Raw genomic sequence first — 16,103 nt, forward strand, 5'->3', positions numbered from 1 at the left:
TGTCCTTGGAGTGGGTGCTGGGAAGGGTGCAGGGTCTTTGCCCACGTCCACCGGGTGAGGCCCACGCAGCGCCGGGAGGAGCAGTGCAGCCCCTGGGCCCGGTGCTGGGGGTGGGGTGCCCTGGGAGCTCCCGTGGAGTTGCGGGGGTGCGGTCAGGATGAGGCCGGTGTGCATCGACAACAACCGGGGTTCTCACCCTGCTCCGCCGCTTAGCAGCCTTGAGGCCTTCCCTCCCCGAGCTTCGGTTTCTCCCTCCGTGTAGCAGGATAATCCGTGTCGGGGCTGTCGTGAGGATTAGCACCTGGGAGACACTTGGTACGAGGTCACCACGTCAGCACGAGTTCTGGTGTTACTGCCGCGATCACGTCCTTAAATGTTGCTTGCGGGGCGGGCTGGGGGGCAGAAGACAGGCCAGGCTCAGTCAGGTGGTAATCCCCGAGGGCTGAGGGGTGGGGGCCACAAGCTTCTCCCTGGGGAAGGAGGTGGGTCGAGAGGGCCGGCGCAGGCATCTCCCTGAGGGGGCCACGGCAGCGCGTGGCGGGGGAGGCCGAGTCCTCCTTGCCGGCCGCTCCTTGCGTTCCCCGTCTGCAGCACTGCCCACCGCAGCGTGGCCCTCGGTAGCGGGTTCCAGCTCGATCGCTCTCCTCGTGTCCCGGGCACAGCCACAGCCGTTGCCTGCTGGCATTTGGGTGGCACGGCCCAGGATGGCCCCTTCCGCCCCGTTCTCTGGCCCACACTCACCTCAAAGACGGACCGGGTGAATATACAGATATCTCTCTGACCTGCTCCCTGAGTCCAAGAAGAGGGAAGCGTTTCTTACCTCTGGACTTGCCTACCTCCGGCCCAGCCAGAATGTGGCTTATCTGAAGGCCTGAGAGGTGGGGCCCCCAGCCCTGCCCAGCTTTCCAGTTCTTTCAGTTCCCTTCCTGGGGCTCCCTGCCACACAGTGGCCAGCACCCGTGCAGAGATCTTACAGAGCGGATTCTCACAGCTGCCATGCCTGGTGAGCCACTGAGGTGCGTGGCCCCTGGGATGGGCCTGGGGGTCCTAGGCACCGTCTTTCTGGGCACCCGGAAGAATTCCTGGGCTGGGAGTGAGCTGAGAGCTGGCCACCGAGATGGGGGCAGGGCCGGAGAGGCGAGCATGGGTGCCTGGGCCAGCTGGAAGGAACTTAGAGGAAGGTGGTCAGAGGTAGGATGGGGAGGCGGAGCCCAGAAAGCTTGTGAGGGGAGTCCTGGCCCCAGGAGGAAAGCAGAGGAGCCTGAAGAAAGGGAAACATCTCCAGAGGAAGGAGTCGCAGAGGGCCGGAAGGGGAGAGAAAGAGAAGGATTTGTCAGGGCACCTGGGGGGCTCAGTCAGTTAAGCATCTGACTCTTGATTTTGGCTCAGGTCACAATCTCAGGGTTGTGAGATTGAACCCTGAGTCAGGCTCCGCACTGAGCAGGGAGTCTGCTTGGGATTCTCTCTCTCCCTCTCCCTTTGCTTCTCTCTCTCTCAAATAAATAAATAAAAGAGAGAGAGAGAGAAGGATTTGGAGGTAGGAGCACCTGAAGGGTCCCGTGTGGTGGGGACGAAGAGCTGCTCTGAGTAGAAACAGGGATGGACCAGCTGCATGTGTCAGGTTGCCCTGGTAACAGACCTATGGAGGGTCCCGCAGGGGAGCTAGAGAGGTACAAGGGCCAACTGTAGACCAGGAGTGGGTGAAGGGGAGAGTGGGTGGGGGAGATGCCCCAGGTAGGGTTTTGGGATTCATTTTATTTTACCCAGAATAAGGGGACCCTTCAGAGGCTGACCAGTAACTGAGGAGACAGGACCATGGGAGTGGGGGGGGGTATGCAGGGCACCCACCCCCAAGCCACTCTTACACTCCATCCTTTCTCTCTTGTTTCCTTCTGAGGCCGACTTACCACTGTCTCATTGGGAAGTGGTTGGTAGGAGCACCCATCCCACTGCCTTGCAGAATACAGCAAGGGAGGGAGTCCCAGAAGTACTCATTGGGGTTGGCAACCGAGGTCTGGCGGCCATGCCCCTCATCTCTTCCTGGGTCCTCTTTTCATCAACACCGGCGGGGGGGGGGGGGCTCTGGCTGGAAGATGGTGGGCTTGCCTTCCTATCCCTCAGGCCCCTCTGAGCAAAGGGGCAACTCGGCCATGGGAGATGCAGAAATTAGGTCTCACTCTCCTTTCCATTTGGGGTAATCACTGCTCCATCTTTCCTCCGGAAAGGTTCTATAAAGGACAGAAGGGAATCTAGCATTTGCAATGGTCACCCTCCTTAGTGTGTAGTGAACACCTTACCTTCCAGAAACGGGGAAGGCAAATAATTCCAAGTCCTCATTGTTCTAGAACTTTTGGATCTTCATTGACCCCAGGCTGCCAAAGGTAGATTTAAAAACCTGAACCAATATCCCCCTCTCCCAAAATGATATTGGCTTCTTTTTCTCCAGTTGGTCAAGGCACAATGCCCAGCATATCTGAGGAAATCACGAGAGTTGTGGTCTAAGAGGTGGATGTTGGAGGGGATATGATTGCTGTCAGAAGAATCCTTGATGCTGACAGATTTCACCGCTGCTCTCTGGTGAGGGGGAAGAGAAATTTCTGGGGACACCAGTACCACGGGCCAGACCTCACCCTGGAGGATGTACTGGAGAGAAGGGAGGGTGAAGGGCTGTTCGATATGCTGGCTCAGGGCCCCAAGGTCAGTATGAGGGGGTAAGAGATGGCCAGCCCGGACACTTCGCCCACTCCTGCTGTACCACGCTGTCAGCTCTCCACTGCAGGCAGTCAACAAACAATTTTATGTACTAGAGCCTGTATGCACGTGTCCATACGCCTCAGTTTAAGAGATGCACAAAAGATGTTGGAATTTAAATAAAAACTTGAAAAAAATGCACAAAAGACAATGCACACACACGAAAATGCGTGGGGAGAAAAGGAACGGGGGAAGTGGACATTTATTTTTATTGGAAATTATTCCTAAATTGTCTTCCTTTCTCATGTTTTCCCTTTGTAAATAATTCACTTTTAAATTAGCTGAGGTCTTCTGGTGTGTTGCTATGTTTATGATTTAGACAGATAAATAAACGGAGGCAGTTTGCTTAGTGGTTAAGAAAGGACGCAGGCCTTAGAGCCGAGGGCACCTGGTTTCTAAGCCTGGCTCTGCCTCTTACCAGCTCGCTGACCGCTGGACAAGTTGCTTTCTCCCTCTAAGTCTGTTTCCTCATCTGCCAACTCGAGAAGACTGTTGCAAAAATCAGGTGGGCTAGGTTAGGTAAATCATTTATCACAGCGGCTGTGCAGAAGGAGCCTCCAGTCGAAGTCCAGCCCCGTCGTTCTGTTTTTGGCTGTTAGCCCTGCTGTTCCCCGGAGGTCGTGACTGAGCAGGTGACCAGAACTCCCTAAGGGCTTGCGGGATTTATAGAGGAGTCCATTCCATGCCCCTGCCTCCGCATTCAGTTTTTTGGATTTCAGAAGCCCCAGGGTAAGTGCTGTTGAACCCTCACCGGGAGACTCCTTTCTCGCACCTCAGGGTGAGGACTTTTCCGGCTCAGATGTCTTTGCTACAGCCCATCTAGGTCTCCCCGAGACACAGGAAAGAACCTAAACAGTACCACTGTCCAGTTTTAGAACACCTGCCACGTGCCGGGCACCGCCGTTCTGTGGCCAGGAGCAGGGCCCAGGTTACCTGGAGGCGGTGGGCCTTTCCACAAGTGGAGTTTCGTTAAGCAAGCAAGGGGCTTCAGGCAAATTGCAAGATTATCATTTTTCAAAGACTCTTGAGTTCATTCTCTGAGAAGCAAACTGCCAAGAGCGAATTTACTAAAAGCTGGTTCTCAAAAAAACAGTTTGCTAAATGACCAGTTCATTGAAAACAGAAAAAAAACTTTAAACTAGGATTAGGGTGTTTTGCCATTATCATATTACTCTCCAGGGACAGGGCAAAGCGTTAAATAGAAAAAAAATCCGACTTGGTTAACTTCCTTTAAGGGAAAGTCTGTCTGTTTGCATAAAAAATTCAGAGGCAGAGGTGAAACCAAACTTAAACAAACAAAACTTACAAATGAAGTGGATTGGTAATTTGATTTGATTTTCAGCAACTTGGCCTGCTTCCTTTTCAAATGGATTTTTTATTTTTTTTCACTCTATGGCGCTGAAGGTATGGTTAAAGTATGCATTGGGTTTTATTTTGTTTTGTTTTGTTTTGTTTTGTTTTGTTTTGTTTTGTTTTCCTGTTAACTGAAGTCCACATACTTCACTCTGATTATCTTGGTTCTTACCTAATATCCTTTTTCTGTTCCAAGATCTCATCCACGATACTACATTACCTTTAGTTATCTTATCTCCCGAGGCTTCTCTTGGCTCTGACAATTTCTCAGGCTGCCCTTATTTTTGATGACCTTGACAGTTTTGGGGAGTACCGGTCAGGCATATTGTAGGATGCTTGTCTGTTGGAATTTGCTTGATGTTTTTTTTTCTCACGGCTCGACTGAGGTAATGGGTTTGGGGAGGGAGACCATGGAGGTAAAGTGCCATTCGCACTGCATCGCAGCAAGGGGACGTGCTGTCAACATGACTTATCGCTGCTGGTATTGACCTTGGTCACCTGGCGGATGTGGTGTTTATCAAGTTTCTCTCCTGTAAAATTAGTCTTTTTTCACCCTTCTCCGTACTATCCTGTTTTTGTGCATAAGGTTTCATTTTTCTTTCCTCTTGGACAAAGTACGTGCAGACTTTCACATGGCTCAAGAAACAGATGGGCCCGGACGTTAGGGTCACACATGTAGGACTGATATGAGGCGCTCTTGCCAGTTCTGCCACGGTTCCACCAGTTCCAAAATGCATTTTGCTATGGAGATCCAGCCCTGCACCCCCCCCCCCCCCAGCAGTAGAAGCTCTTCCCCCTCTGTAGGCTCACATCTGGGAGGTCTGAGAGAAGGGCACTCAGCCTGGCAGCATGACCTTTACCCTTCCCTTTCCAGAGAACTCCAAAGGCTGAGTTCCCAACTTCTGGACATGGCAGACTCAAAGGGAATGTTGACAGTGAAGTTACCCAAAGAATTAACAATCGCAGGGGCCTTCCACGGGTCCCACAAGCAGAGAGTCAAGATATTGGAGACCCGGATACCCCAGCAATATCTGGATTCCCTTGAGCATGGGGAGGCTGGAGTTGGGCAGCATGGGGAGGAAGAGGGGGAAGGCCCATTTTGGGCACTGAGGGCATCTGAGGGGGAGGTATCCTGGCTGGTGCAGCCCCTCATGCCCCTTCCCAACACTCCCCGAGCCCGCTCCTCACTCAGGCCTGCCCTTCTCTTCCCCTTCCAGGAAGTTCTTCCTGGATCAGCCTCCAGGAAACCTTCTGAGACCCCCAACTCACTCGCATCCCGCTACCCTCCAGGGTGATTGATTCTTCTGACTTGGACCCAGCCTGCTGGTTTCAAGAGGCCACTCTGCTTTGCTCTCCTTGTGAGATGCCCACATCTGGGTTTTGTGCAGCCTCAGTCGGCCTTGTGGGAGCTATGCCCCCTCCGTCGAGTAGGAACCGCTCGCCACTGGGCGGGACTGGCTTTACTAACCTCTCTGCGTTTATCCCCTGCGCGCGGTCGGTGCTCAGTAAGACAGCCAGACAGCCGGAGCGAAGTGCAGTGAAATCAAGGCACCCTGCGCAGAACGTTCACCGCACAGAAAGCGCCACCACCCGCCCCGCCAGGGTGGCGCTAACAAGTGTCTCAGAGGTTCTGATGGCGGAGGACATGGTGCTTCCAGGGACTTACGGGGACATCACCAGCCTTCCCCCTCAGCAGGGATTTTGTTGTTGGCGTGGGTGTTTTCTTTCCGTGCTGAAGTTGTCGGAAAGTGTGGGGCAGCTCGGGGGAGGGGACGCAGCCTTGCCCCAGGGCTAGCCCTCCTGCAGTGCGCAATGCCTTTTGTGCTCCCTGTTTAGTTAAAAAGTGAAAGACACTGAAGTTTTACTGGGCCTTTGAACGACCCCTCCCTACCATAGTGTTGCTGCTGAGGGGCCTTTGGAGTTTTTCTAAGGGAGCTGAGTTTTTTCTAGAATGCCTGTTGTTGCTAGAATGAGGCTCTGTGGTGTATATATAGACCTGGGGGGAGGCTATTAGGTAGAGGGGTTAGCAGAGGCAAGGATGCAGGTCTCCTCGAGGGTCTTTCGGGTGCAAATTTGGATGATGTTCCATCAGGCTATTTTTATATCCTCATGGAATCAAAGGTGTCTTCTGGAGCCCAAGGCTGTGGACAGTGTGGCCAGGTCCCAGTTGGAGCCCCATCTCAGAGAAGTGGGCGTTAGGACCTGGGAAGATGCCTGTCTCAGTGCCATGGGAAGGGCCCATGCTTTGGACTCATACAGACTAGGGTCTGAATTCCAACTCTACACTTAGTAGCTGTGTGACCCTGGACCATTCACAACCTGTCTCTATGCCTGTCTCAATTTCCAAATGAGAAATGGGTGCAATTCTGCCTACATGGTAGGATTGTGGTGAGAGGGCAGTGAAATGATGTGGGAAGCACCTCGTGCTGGCACACAATCTTCTATAGATGCAAATGAGTTCCCTTCCCACTTCCCACCTCCTTGCCCCCACCGAGGGGACAGTGAACTATGCTGGGGTGCCATGTCCCTTGGGTTTCCAGCGTCAGAGACCCTCAGTCTCAAATAGGAACTAGCTGATGGAGAGGGAGAAATGTCACTGGCTGGTGGGGTTCCTGGGATCCTGAGTTCTAATCCTCCCCCTCCACTCCCTCCAGGAAGCTGAGGGGAAGACTACCTGCTTTGTGGCAAGCGATCCGGAGAACGAGAGCAGACCTGTATCTGGTGGCAGAGACTCTGGAGACGGCACGGAAGGGGCCCTGGCACGGGAACGGCAGTGTACACTGTGGGCTGGATGCACACGAGGCTGGGACCCTGGGAGGCGGGGTCTGTGAGAGAAGCAAGCCTTGGCCCACCCGCCCCAGGTCAGGGGATGCCAGCCCAGACCCCAGGCTCTTAGCTCTTCTTCCAGACCTCCCTGAGCAATCTCAACGGCTCCTTGGCCTTTTTAGGCCTTCTCTTCTCGGCCCAAGAAAGTGCGTGTGGCATTGCTAAGTCCCTCCGCTGTTACTCTCCTGTGATGCCCTGTTTTCATTTGCTTCTCAGCGTTTCTCACGGTTCATAATTACATGGGGATTTTTTGCTTATTGTCTGCCTCCCTTTCTGAGAGACAGGAAGGCAGGAGCCACAGTGCCTGGAATAAAAAGGTCCTCCATAAACATTTATTGACTCAGCAGTGGAAACAGCATGAGTTTGGGGGTCAGATACGGGTTCATATTTCAGCTCTGCTACTATTTTAGCTGTGAAACTGGCTTACCTACTGATCCTTTTTTTTTTTTTTTTTTTTTTAGATTTTATTTATTTGACAGAGAAAGAGGGAGAGAGAGAGGGCACATGAGTAGGGGGAGGGGCAGAGAGAAAGGGAGGAACAGATTCCCTGCTGAGCAGGGGGCCCAACTGCCCGCCACCCCAGGACCCTGGGATCCTGACCTGAGCCAAAGTCAGATGCTCATCCCATTGAGCCACCCAGGCGCCCCTGCTAATCTGTTTTGAGCGTCAGTTCTCTCATCTGTAAAAGGGGATTGTTTAGGAGATCTGGCAAGATAATCATGCAAAGCACCTAGGGATTAATCAATATGAGCTCTTTTTTCCTAGCGCCACAGGTCAGTGACCAACCCCCTAAAGGGGTCCGGGGCTATTGAGTAAAGCAGCTCATCTTCCCCAACATGGGGAGAATGAGTAAGCAAGGCCTGGTGGGGGCAGGGTAGGTGGGGCTAGGTTCAGCCAGGCTCTGCGTCAGCCTGGAAGGGCCCTGGTGAGCTTGAAGGTGGAGGGTAGTTCCAGGGAAGGGGGAGGGTTCAGAGCTGGGTAGGAGGACTGAGGCTCCTTGGTCAGACACCCAGGATTCATGACACTAATCCTTCCCTGGCTAGAGGTGTTAATGCCTAGCTCTTCCTGAGTTTGTTTTCATTTTTTGTTTTGGTGAGGGGCAGGGTATGAGGATTGGGGAGAGACATGAAAGAGGAACTTACTGAGACAGAGAAAGAACTTGTCTTTCTGAGAACTGGTTCTCTCGCTCTGGCACTAGTTTAGATATTTGTTTCTTGGGCAACAAAAATCCTTTCCGGAAGGTGAGTGGCTTCTAGGCCTTCTGTTCATCATTCCAGAATGGGTAAGGGTACTGTTTTTTAAAAGAGGATAACAAATGGCCCAGAATTATCGGGTTTTTAGGGTTGAGAATGGAATAGGGGGCACTTAGGGGTGGAAACCGAGGTATGGGCAGGAAAAAACCCTGTCTGTTGCAGAAACAGGTTGGATTGCATGTTGGCCTAGGGTTTCCAGGCTCTGACAACTTTGACTTACTTTGTGTAGGTCAGTATGCCGGGTCCTGGGGTCTCAGCCCTTAAAGAAGGCTGAGAGGCCTGGGAAGCACGATTGAATTAATGTCCAGGTCTCGCATAGCACTGGCTGTGAAAAGATCACTGGACCTGGCAGTCGGAGAGATTCAGGGTCTAGCGGCTCTGCCACTCACGCTCTGTAGCCTCTGAGCCTTGGTTATCCTGACTTTCACATGAGTGGGTTAGACTAGAAGATCCCTGTGATTCTGAATGTGGCTTCCTCTGGAATTTCAGAGTCTTCTCCTGGATCCCCAAAGAGCTGTACTGCTTAAGAGGCCTTGGGAAGGGGTAGAGAGAGGTCTAGATGTGGCAGAAAATTCAAGAAACTTGCAGAAGCTGCAGCATGCACGTTGAATGGCAAGGACTAAATAAGTTTTGATTTCTTGGAGACGGAGAAGAATTTGGGGTTGGTACTAGACTGGGGGTGAGCTGGGAAGATGGAGGTGAGGTTAGCGGGAGGCAATGATGGTGGGTGTCTGGGAAGAAGGATGCTTCAGGAAAAGATTAGAAGAAGGAAAGAGACAGAAAAGTGGTCTCTTGAAGAATGGGGTCTACAGGGTCCTTGTTAATAATGGAGCTTGTTGGCTGGGTAGGTCGAGTTCTTTTTTTTTTTTTTTTCTTTTTTTTTTTTTTAAGATTTGAGAGAGAGAGAGCATGAACAGGGGAGCAGCAGAGAGAGAAGAAGAAGCAGACTTTGTGCTGAGCAGGGAGCCTGACGAAGGTCTCAATCCCAGGACCTCGAGATCATGACCTGAGTCAAAAGCAGCCGCTTAACTGACTGAGCCGCCCAGGCGCCCCAAGGGTAAGTCGAGATCTTAATTGCTGTCTCTACAGGGAAGTCCTTGAGTTGAGAGGATTTCAGAAACATGAAGGAGAAGGAGCAGGACATGGTGAGAGGCCTCTAGGGTCTGGGTGAGAAGGAACAAAGAGATGTGCTAAGCTGCCTCAGAGCGCACTTGCCGCTCTCCGCTAGAGCAGGACTGGTGCTCACCTCCCCGTTTCCTGGCCCTCGGTGTTCGAGGTCCTGATCTCTGGTGACCTATAGATGGTCTAACAGGTCTTCCCATAAGTAGCCTTTTTAAGGCTGCTGGGTTCTTGGTAAAGGCACAGACCGACTCCATCCTGGGTATCCCAGAGGCTTTGATTGGTGGGGAGGGATGTGACTGTACGCTGGTGTGGAGGAATTGCCAAGCAGAGGGGTCTGTGGGGATTCAAATCCTAGGACGAAGGGGGCGCACATTGCCTTTTACATTTTATGCAAGAGAGACCTTCACATTTGAGAACCTGGCCATTTTCCCCAGGCCAGGGACTGGGGGATGCCCCCTCCACCTGCTGGCATAGACTGACGTCCTGCAGGCTGAGAGGGAAGCAGGAACCACAGCAGGAGCCTGCTTGGGATAACTCTCATCTGTCACTGCCAGGGGCCCTCTGGAACCTCCTTCTGCTGCTGGTCCCAGGTCTGATGAGACACTGAAGCCCTGTCCCACTGTGTGCTGCCCCTCTCTGCCAGCCACCCTCTTCACCCTCTTTTTTGCCCCCAGAGCTGTCTGAGGAGCAGAGGAGCAGTGTCTTGGAGCTGAGGCCCTAGGGAAGGGGACCCTGCCCCGGTTGAAGGACCCGGTAAGACAGCCAGGGCTGAGGGCCAGGGTCCCAGTGGAAGTGAATGCCCGTGCTCGCAAGGGACTCAGCAGTCCCAGGGTACAGTCCTCCCTACTTCACAGCTCTCTGTCAACTCACATCCATTCAGCTGGTCTGTGGCAACTCCCTGGAACACTTGGTTTCTAAGACAACTTGGGGCTGGGCTTTCTAGACTGTTGCTAGCCTATGGGCTAGAGATGGAGGGCGGAAAACTGTTAGCCCCAGGATGGCAGTGCCAACATTGATTAGCAGTGCCTGTCACTACGTTGAGAATATGAGGCTTTCCAGGATCTGCAGGAGGAAGTGCCGTAATGGATTACTGCATCTGCCACGGCCCAGGACTAAGAAGGGTGGCCAAGTATTTGCCATTTCTGGCATGTTTCCTTGTTCCTAGCTTTACAGTGTGGTGTGTTTCCTTCCAGGTGGGATCTGTCCTGGAGCAGAACTGGAGCGAGCAGCCCCAGGGTGTGGGCCGGGACCCTGACGCGCGGCTCCTCTGTGTCCTCCATGTTGCTCTCTCCATCCTGCTGCAGCTGGGTGAGAAGCTGACCTAGTGCCTTCCTAACCACATGTTAGCCCTCGAACCATTCTCCCCTCAAACCTCTGGGTGCTCCCCTCCCAGGCCATCCCCGTCCTCCCACCCCCAGTCACTAGCACGGTGTCTTTATAACAAAGAGCCAACGATTCTTCAATACATCGCTTTCCCTACATGATAAAGTCCAAAAATCAGCCTGGATTGTATGCATGGGCTTCTGACTAAAAATGGCAGATTGGTCATATTTTCTCTCCCTCTTGAAACCTCACTAAATAAAGTAAAGCGATAGATGTAAACGCACAGTGGTAAAGAGAATGAGGCAGCAGATAAGAAATTCTGACACATCTTTGGAAACTAGAAGGTAATTAAAGGCATTCAAGCTGGGAGGTGTGGGCCTGAGGGGAGCGGGGAGTGTGGGAGGAGACTGTTGTTCTCTCATTATGAACTTTTTCTCTTTAATATTTTTTAAGACAAGGTAATTAAAAGTAAAAGAAATATATGCTTGTCGTAAAGTATTTCAAATATTTCTCAAAGTCAAAGGTGATCTCCCTTCTTCCTCTAATATAACCACTGTTAACATTTTGGGGCTACGTTAACAGTCTTCCTGTGAAGCAGCATCTAAAATGGTAATTTAAACATGAAGCTAGGATGATATAACAAATTTGATTTCTATCTTTGGTACTAGAGTTGTTTTTTCTTCTAGATTGGTAAAAATATTATATGCAACAGGAATTCTCATAAATGCTGTGGGGAGTGAACTGCTTTAGAAAATTGTTTGACGGTATCTTTGAAAGCTAAACACGTGCCTATGAGCCACTCCACCTCCTAGGCACATACCCAAGAGAAAGGAGTGCATTGTCTCCACAAGACATGCATATACAAAAACATGAGCCCAAGAGCCCCAAGCTGAACGCTACTCAAATGTCCAACAACGTTAGGATGGGTACATATATTGTGGCGTATTTATGCAAGAGAACAAATTACTGCTCCACATAACAGTATGGATGACTTTCACAGACTCAGTGCTGAGCAAATAAATCCAGACACAAAAGAACGTATTTATGTTTGAGTCCTCTGAGAAGCAGGTGCCAAAGTAGAATTGGATGTGCAAAAGTCTTAAGGGAAGAGCCTGGGAAGAATAAAGAGAGAGGGAGCAGGAATGGAAAGCCTTCGATGCAGATCTAAAACCCCTGAAGGGAGAAGGAGGGAAGGATTGAGTAGGAAGAGTCTCAGACTGCAGGGCACTTCTGAGAGTCCCTTTGCTCAGACCTGAGCCAGGGTGGTCTACTGGAGGAGTCCCCATCAGGCGGGAGTGGCCAGGCCCTAGTACCCACCCCCATGCTCGGCCTTTGGCTGGAAGCAGTCCAGGGAAGCTCGATCTCAGGAGGGAGATCTACAAGGCAGCAGGTGGGGGTTCTTAGTCAACGGTGCTTCCTGCAGCAGGTTCTCCTGAAGAAAATTCTCCATGGCCACCACAGTACTGTACGATTCCATTATATGAGGCTCAAGAGCAGGAAAACTAAGCATTGGTGGTAGAACTCAAAATAGTGGTTATCTTAGTGGAATAGTCTTAACTGAGAAGAGGCAAGAGGGAATCTTCTGGGGTGCTGGAAATATATAAAGATTCACTGTACTGTCATTTAAGATCAGTATACTTCACTATATTATACATCAATAAAAAATTTTTTAAAAAGTACATAGTGAATAATTCCATGTAAATGAAGTGAAAACCGAGCAAAACTAAATGACAGTGGTAGAAGTCAGAATAGTGGGGGCGGTATTGGCTTGGAAGGGGCATGAGGGAATCTTCTGGGGCATTGGAAATATTTTATAACTTGATCGGGATAGTGCTTATGTGGGTGTCCACATGTATACAAATTTAATAAGCCATACATTTAGGATTTGGGCACTTTAAGTTTGTTTCTACCTTCATGTTACTGTAAGGTTTTGTTTTTGTTTTTTTTTTACCTCAATAAGAATTTTAATTTAAAAACATTGCATACACATGAAAACACACTTGAACAAAACAGAAGAATATACAAAATTAAATAAAAATTTCCTCTCAAATCCCTTTACCCTATAACATAGTCCCACTTTCTTTAGATAGTCACTAAACTTAAGTTTTTGTTATTATTTAGTTTTAGTTTTTATTACAATTAAAATGATATTCTTATATTTGTTCTTGAGTTATTAATTTTAGATAGTATTTATTGACGTCCCAGTACTAAGGAAGAAAATTGGGAAGAACAGACATTGAACAAGAACTACAAAGTAGGAAGAATGTTATTAAAAAAAATTTAGGGTACTTATGAAAGTATGTAGTGAAAGATAACAGGGTAGTCCCCTCTTACCTCTGACATTGGAATCAGAATTTAAGGGAGAGGGAAGGGGACAGTCACACCAAACTGTTGGCCTTTTATTTGAACATGCTGTCACTTGTACAATGATATGCTTATTTATTTATTTATATTGAAAATATTTTAAAAGTATTTATTTATTTAAAGTAATCTCTATACCCAATGTGGGGCTCAAACTCATGACCCTGAGATCAAGTGTTGCATGCTCTTCTGACTAAGCCAGCCAGGCGTCCCTACTTTCCCCCCACCTTATCCTTCTGTTAAGCTACGGTTCAAATAGCTCTTCTTCAGTAGTCATCCCAGTTACCCAAAGAATTGGTTTACTTCTATATGGCCCATAACACATTGAATACATCTCTACTATGGCATTCATCATACTGTACTGAAATTATTAGTACATATGCCTGTTTCACTAATGTGAAAGTTTCTGGAGAACAAGGTTTAAATCTAACTTTTCTTTGCTAGGGCTCTGTAAACAATTGTTTTCTTCAGAAGTACCTTTGAGTTGGGGGAAGTTTGGGATTCATACCCAGAATTTCATGAGGCTGGCTCCACCTCAGAACTACCAGTTGTCACTAAGAATTTTTGTTCTGTCCTCTCAGAGTCTCAGCAAGGGACTACTCGTCTAAGGGAGATTGAACTGAACCAAAAACCTGACGTTCATATTTAATCTGCTGATTTCCCTCATCTCACATCCCTGATTCCAATGTGAAATTCAATACAGTAACTGCATGTGTCTGTAAAGAATTTCCTGTTCCAGCAGCTGAAACTGTGATAGAGATGGCTTCGAAAAGGGGGCAGTTGGGATAGTCGTCATTTGAGCTTGGAGAGATGGAGATTGCGCTCTTACTTATTCTTCAGAACTCTTAGCTTAAGCAATACCCATTTCTTTTTTTTTAAGGTTTTATTTATTTATTCGACAGAGACAGAGACAGCCAGCGAGAGAGGGACACAAGCAGGGGGAGTGGGAGAGGAAGAAGCAGGCTCCCAGCGGAGGAGCCTGATGTGGGGCTCGATCCCAGAACGCCAGGATCACGCCCTGAGCGAAGGCAGACGCTTAACCGCTGTGCCACCCAGGCGCCCCTAGCAATACCCATTTCTGACAGTTTCTATATCTCTCCAGGCCGAGTTAGAGACTTCTAAGCACACTGTGGTTACCCTTTTTGGGAAAGAAACCTTTTTCAGAAATGCTAGTTAAGCCGGCTGGAGGTAGATACGATCCTATGGAGTTGGATGTCTTGGATAAGGGGGAAAACTACTTTGTAGGAAATAAATCAAGGAATTTATTGATTTTGCTCCTTAGATGGAGAGGGACAGTGGAAGGAGAGAGAATGGAGGGAGAGAAGCACAAGCAAGATAGAGAGAGGCTGAAACTATGTAAGGTAGTAAAAACTTCTCGATATGACATAGGTGAAGAACATTCAAGAATGGTCACACCAAACTTGTTTCTGGAGAACAGGGTTTAAATCCAGTAAGTTAGATTATTTGCTGTAGCTCTTCCATGGAAAACAATTTAAAATGCTGGATAAGATAATTTATTTTTTTTAAGTCCTACTTATTTAAGTAATCTCTACACCCACGATGGGGTTCGAACTCATGACCCCAAGATCAAGAGTTGCATGCTCGTCTGCCTGAGCCAGAGCGGTGCCCCTGGATAAGATCATTTAAAACCATTCATAAAAAGCATCAAATTGTTGACAAGAAGCTCAAGCCAAAATATAAGTAAAAAGGAGACCCAGGGAGATGAAGTATTAGAACACTAATGCAAATTTGTCCCATATGAAGGAGACTGAGATTTGCAGATCCAGGCAAGCTGGGGCTTCAGTTTGGCCAGCGTTATGGATTGATGAATCCAGAAGTCAAGGCCAAGAACCCACCCAGGTGGGAAATCTAATTAAAGGAGATCTTTCCCATATTAAACTGGAATCTTGAAAGGTTACATCATTGAGGTAAAAGTGAATCAGGAAACCCATACTGGACATATTTAGAAAGCTGTACTCAACAACTGTAGAATATATGCCTGGAACATTTATAAACATTGTCCATATGTTGAGACATAAAATAAGTTTCAACGTATTTCAAAACACTGAAACATAGCACCTTCTCTGACCACAATAAAAACAACATGGAAATCAATAACAAAACATTACTAAATATCACCATATCTTAGGAAAGTAAGGCACACATTTGTAAATAACTCATGAGTCAAGGGAGAAATCCTAATGAAAATTAGAATTTTGGGGGTATTTAACTATAAGAAAAATATATATATCAAACTTGTGTGATTAAACTATTTTTTAGAGGTAAAAATATGTGTCACTTTAATTATTCATGTTAGAAAAGAAGAAAGACCAAAGGGGGGAAATAAAAAGTTAAGTATGTCAAGAAGCTAAAAAAAAAAAAAAAAAAAAAAAAAAAGCTGGCAAAATAAATCCAAACAAATGAAAGGAAAGAAAATAAGAGCACAAGTTTATCAAACAATAAAAAGGTTCAATAAAGATAGATATTGGATCTTTGAAATGATTAATAAAGTGGACATACCTCTGACAAGAGTGATAAAAGGAAAAAAAAGTAAGCACATACAGAAAGTGGACAGTCCTGTAGATGCTGCAGGCATTAACAAGATAAGAGAATATTAGGAACAACGTTTACCAATAAATTTGAGATTTTAGATGAAATGGGCACTATCATAGGAAACTATAATTTGATAAAACTAAACCAAGAAAAAACAGAAAATATGAAAAATCCTATAACCACAAAGGACAATATATCAATAGTAAAATACCTTCCCACAAAGAAAATTCTAAATCTAATGGTTTCTCCAGTAAATTCAATTAAGCATTCAAGAATAAATAGTTCCAATCTATAGAAACCCTTCCAGGGAACAAGAACAAAAGAAATTAAAATGCAGGCCAGTTTTACCCATGCAAAATAAGTTTTACATGCAAAAATAAAAAATGTATTAGCAAACCAAATCAAACAATAAAAAAAAAAAAGATAAAATGTTAGGACGAGGTTAGATTATCTAGGATTTCAAGGTTGGTTTAATATTGAAAAATCAATTTATGTAATTCACCACATTAACAGTTTAAGAAAGAAGAATAACATGATAATCTCAATAGATAGGGAAAATGC

At 47.8% G+C, this 16,103-nt stretch overlaps 1 protein-coding gene across 1 annotated transcript; it reads left to right on the forward strand.

Annotated features, from left to right (window-relative positions):
* The first annotated feature begins 2,460 nt into the window (after positions 1–2,460).
* GSDMB (gasdermin B) lies at positions 2,461–15,324 on the forward strand. Its single transcript, XM_087854727.1, is given in 9 exon segments — positions 2,461–2,711; positions 4,979–5,159; positions 6,763–7,092; positions 7,665–7,806; positions 9,273–9,421; positions 9,460–9,487; positions 9,490–9,773; positions 9,990–10,058; positions 10,499–15,324. Coding segments are annotated over 9 exon segments (1,566 nt in total). The 3' UTR covers positions 10,631–15,324.
* Positions 15,325–16,103: the final 779 nt, after the last annotated feature.

The sequence above is a fragment of the Ursus americanus genome, chromosome 23 (assembly GCF_024610735.1).
Source record: "Ursus americanus isolate L20-20 chromosome 23, mUrsAme1.1.p, whole genome shotgun sequence".
Taxonomy (NCBI): domain Eukaryota; kingdom Metazoa; phylum Chordata; class Mammalia; order Carnivora; family Ursidae; genus Ursus; species Ursus americanus.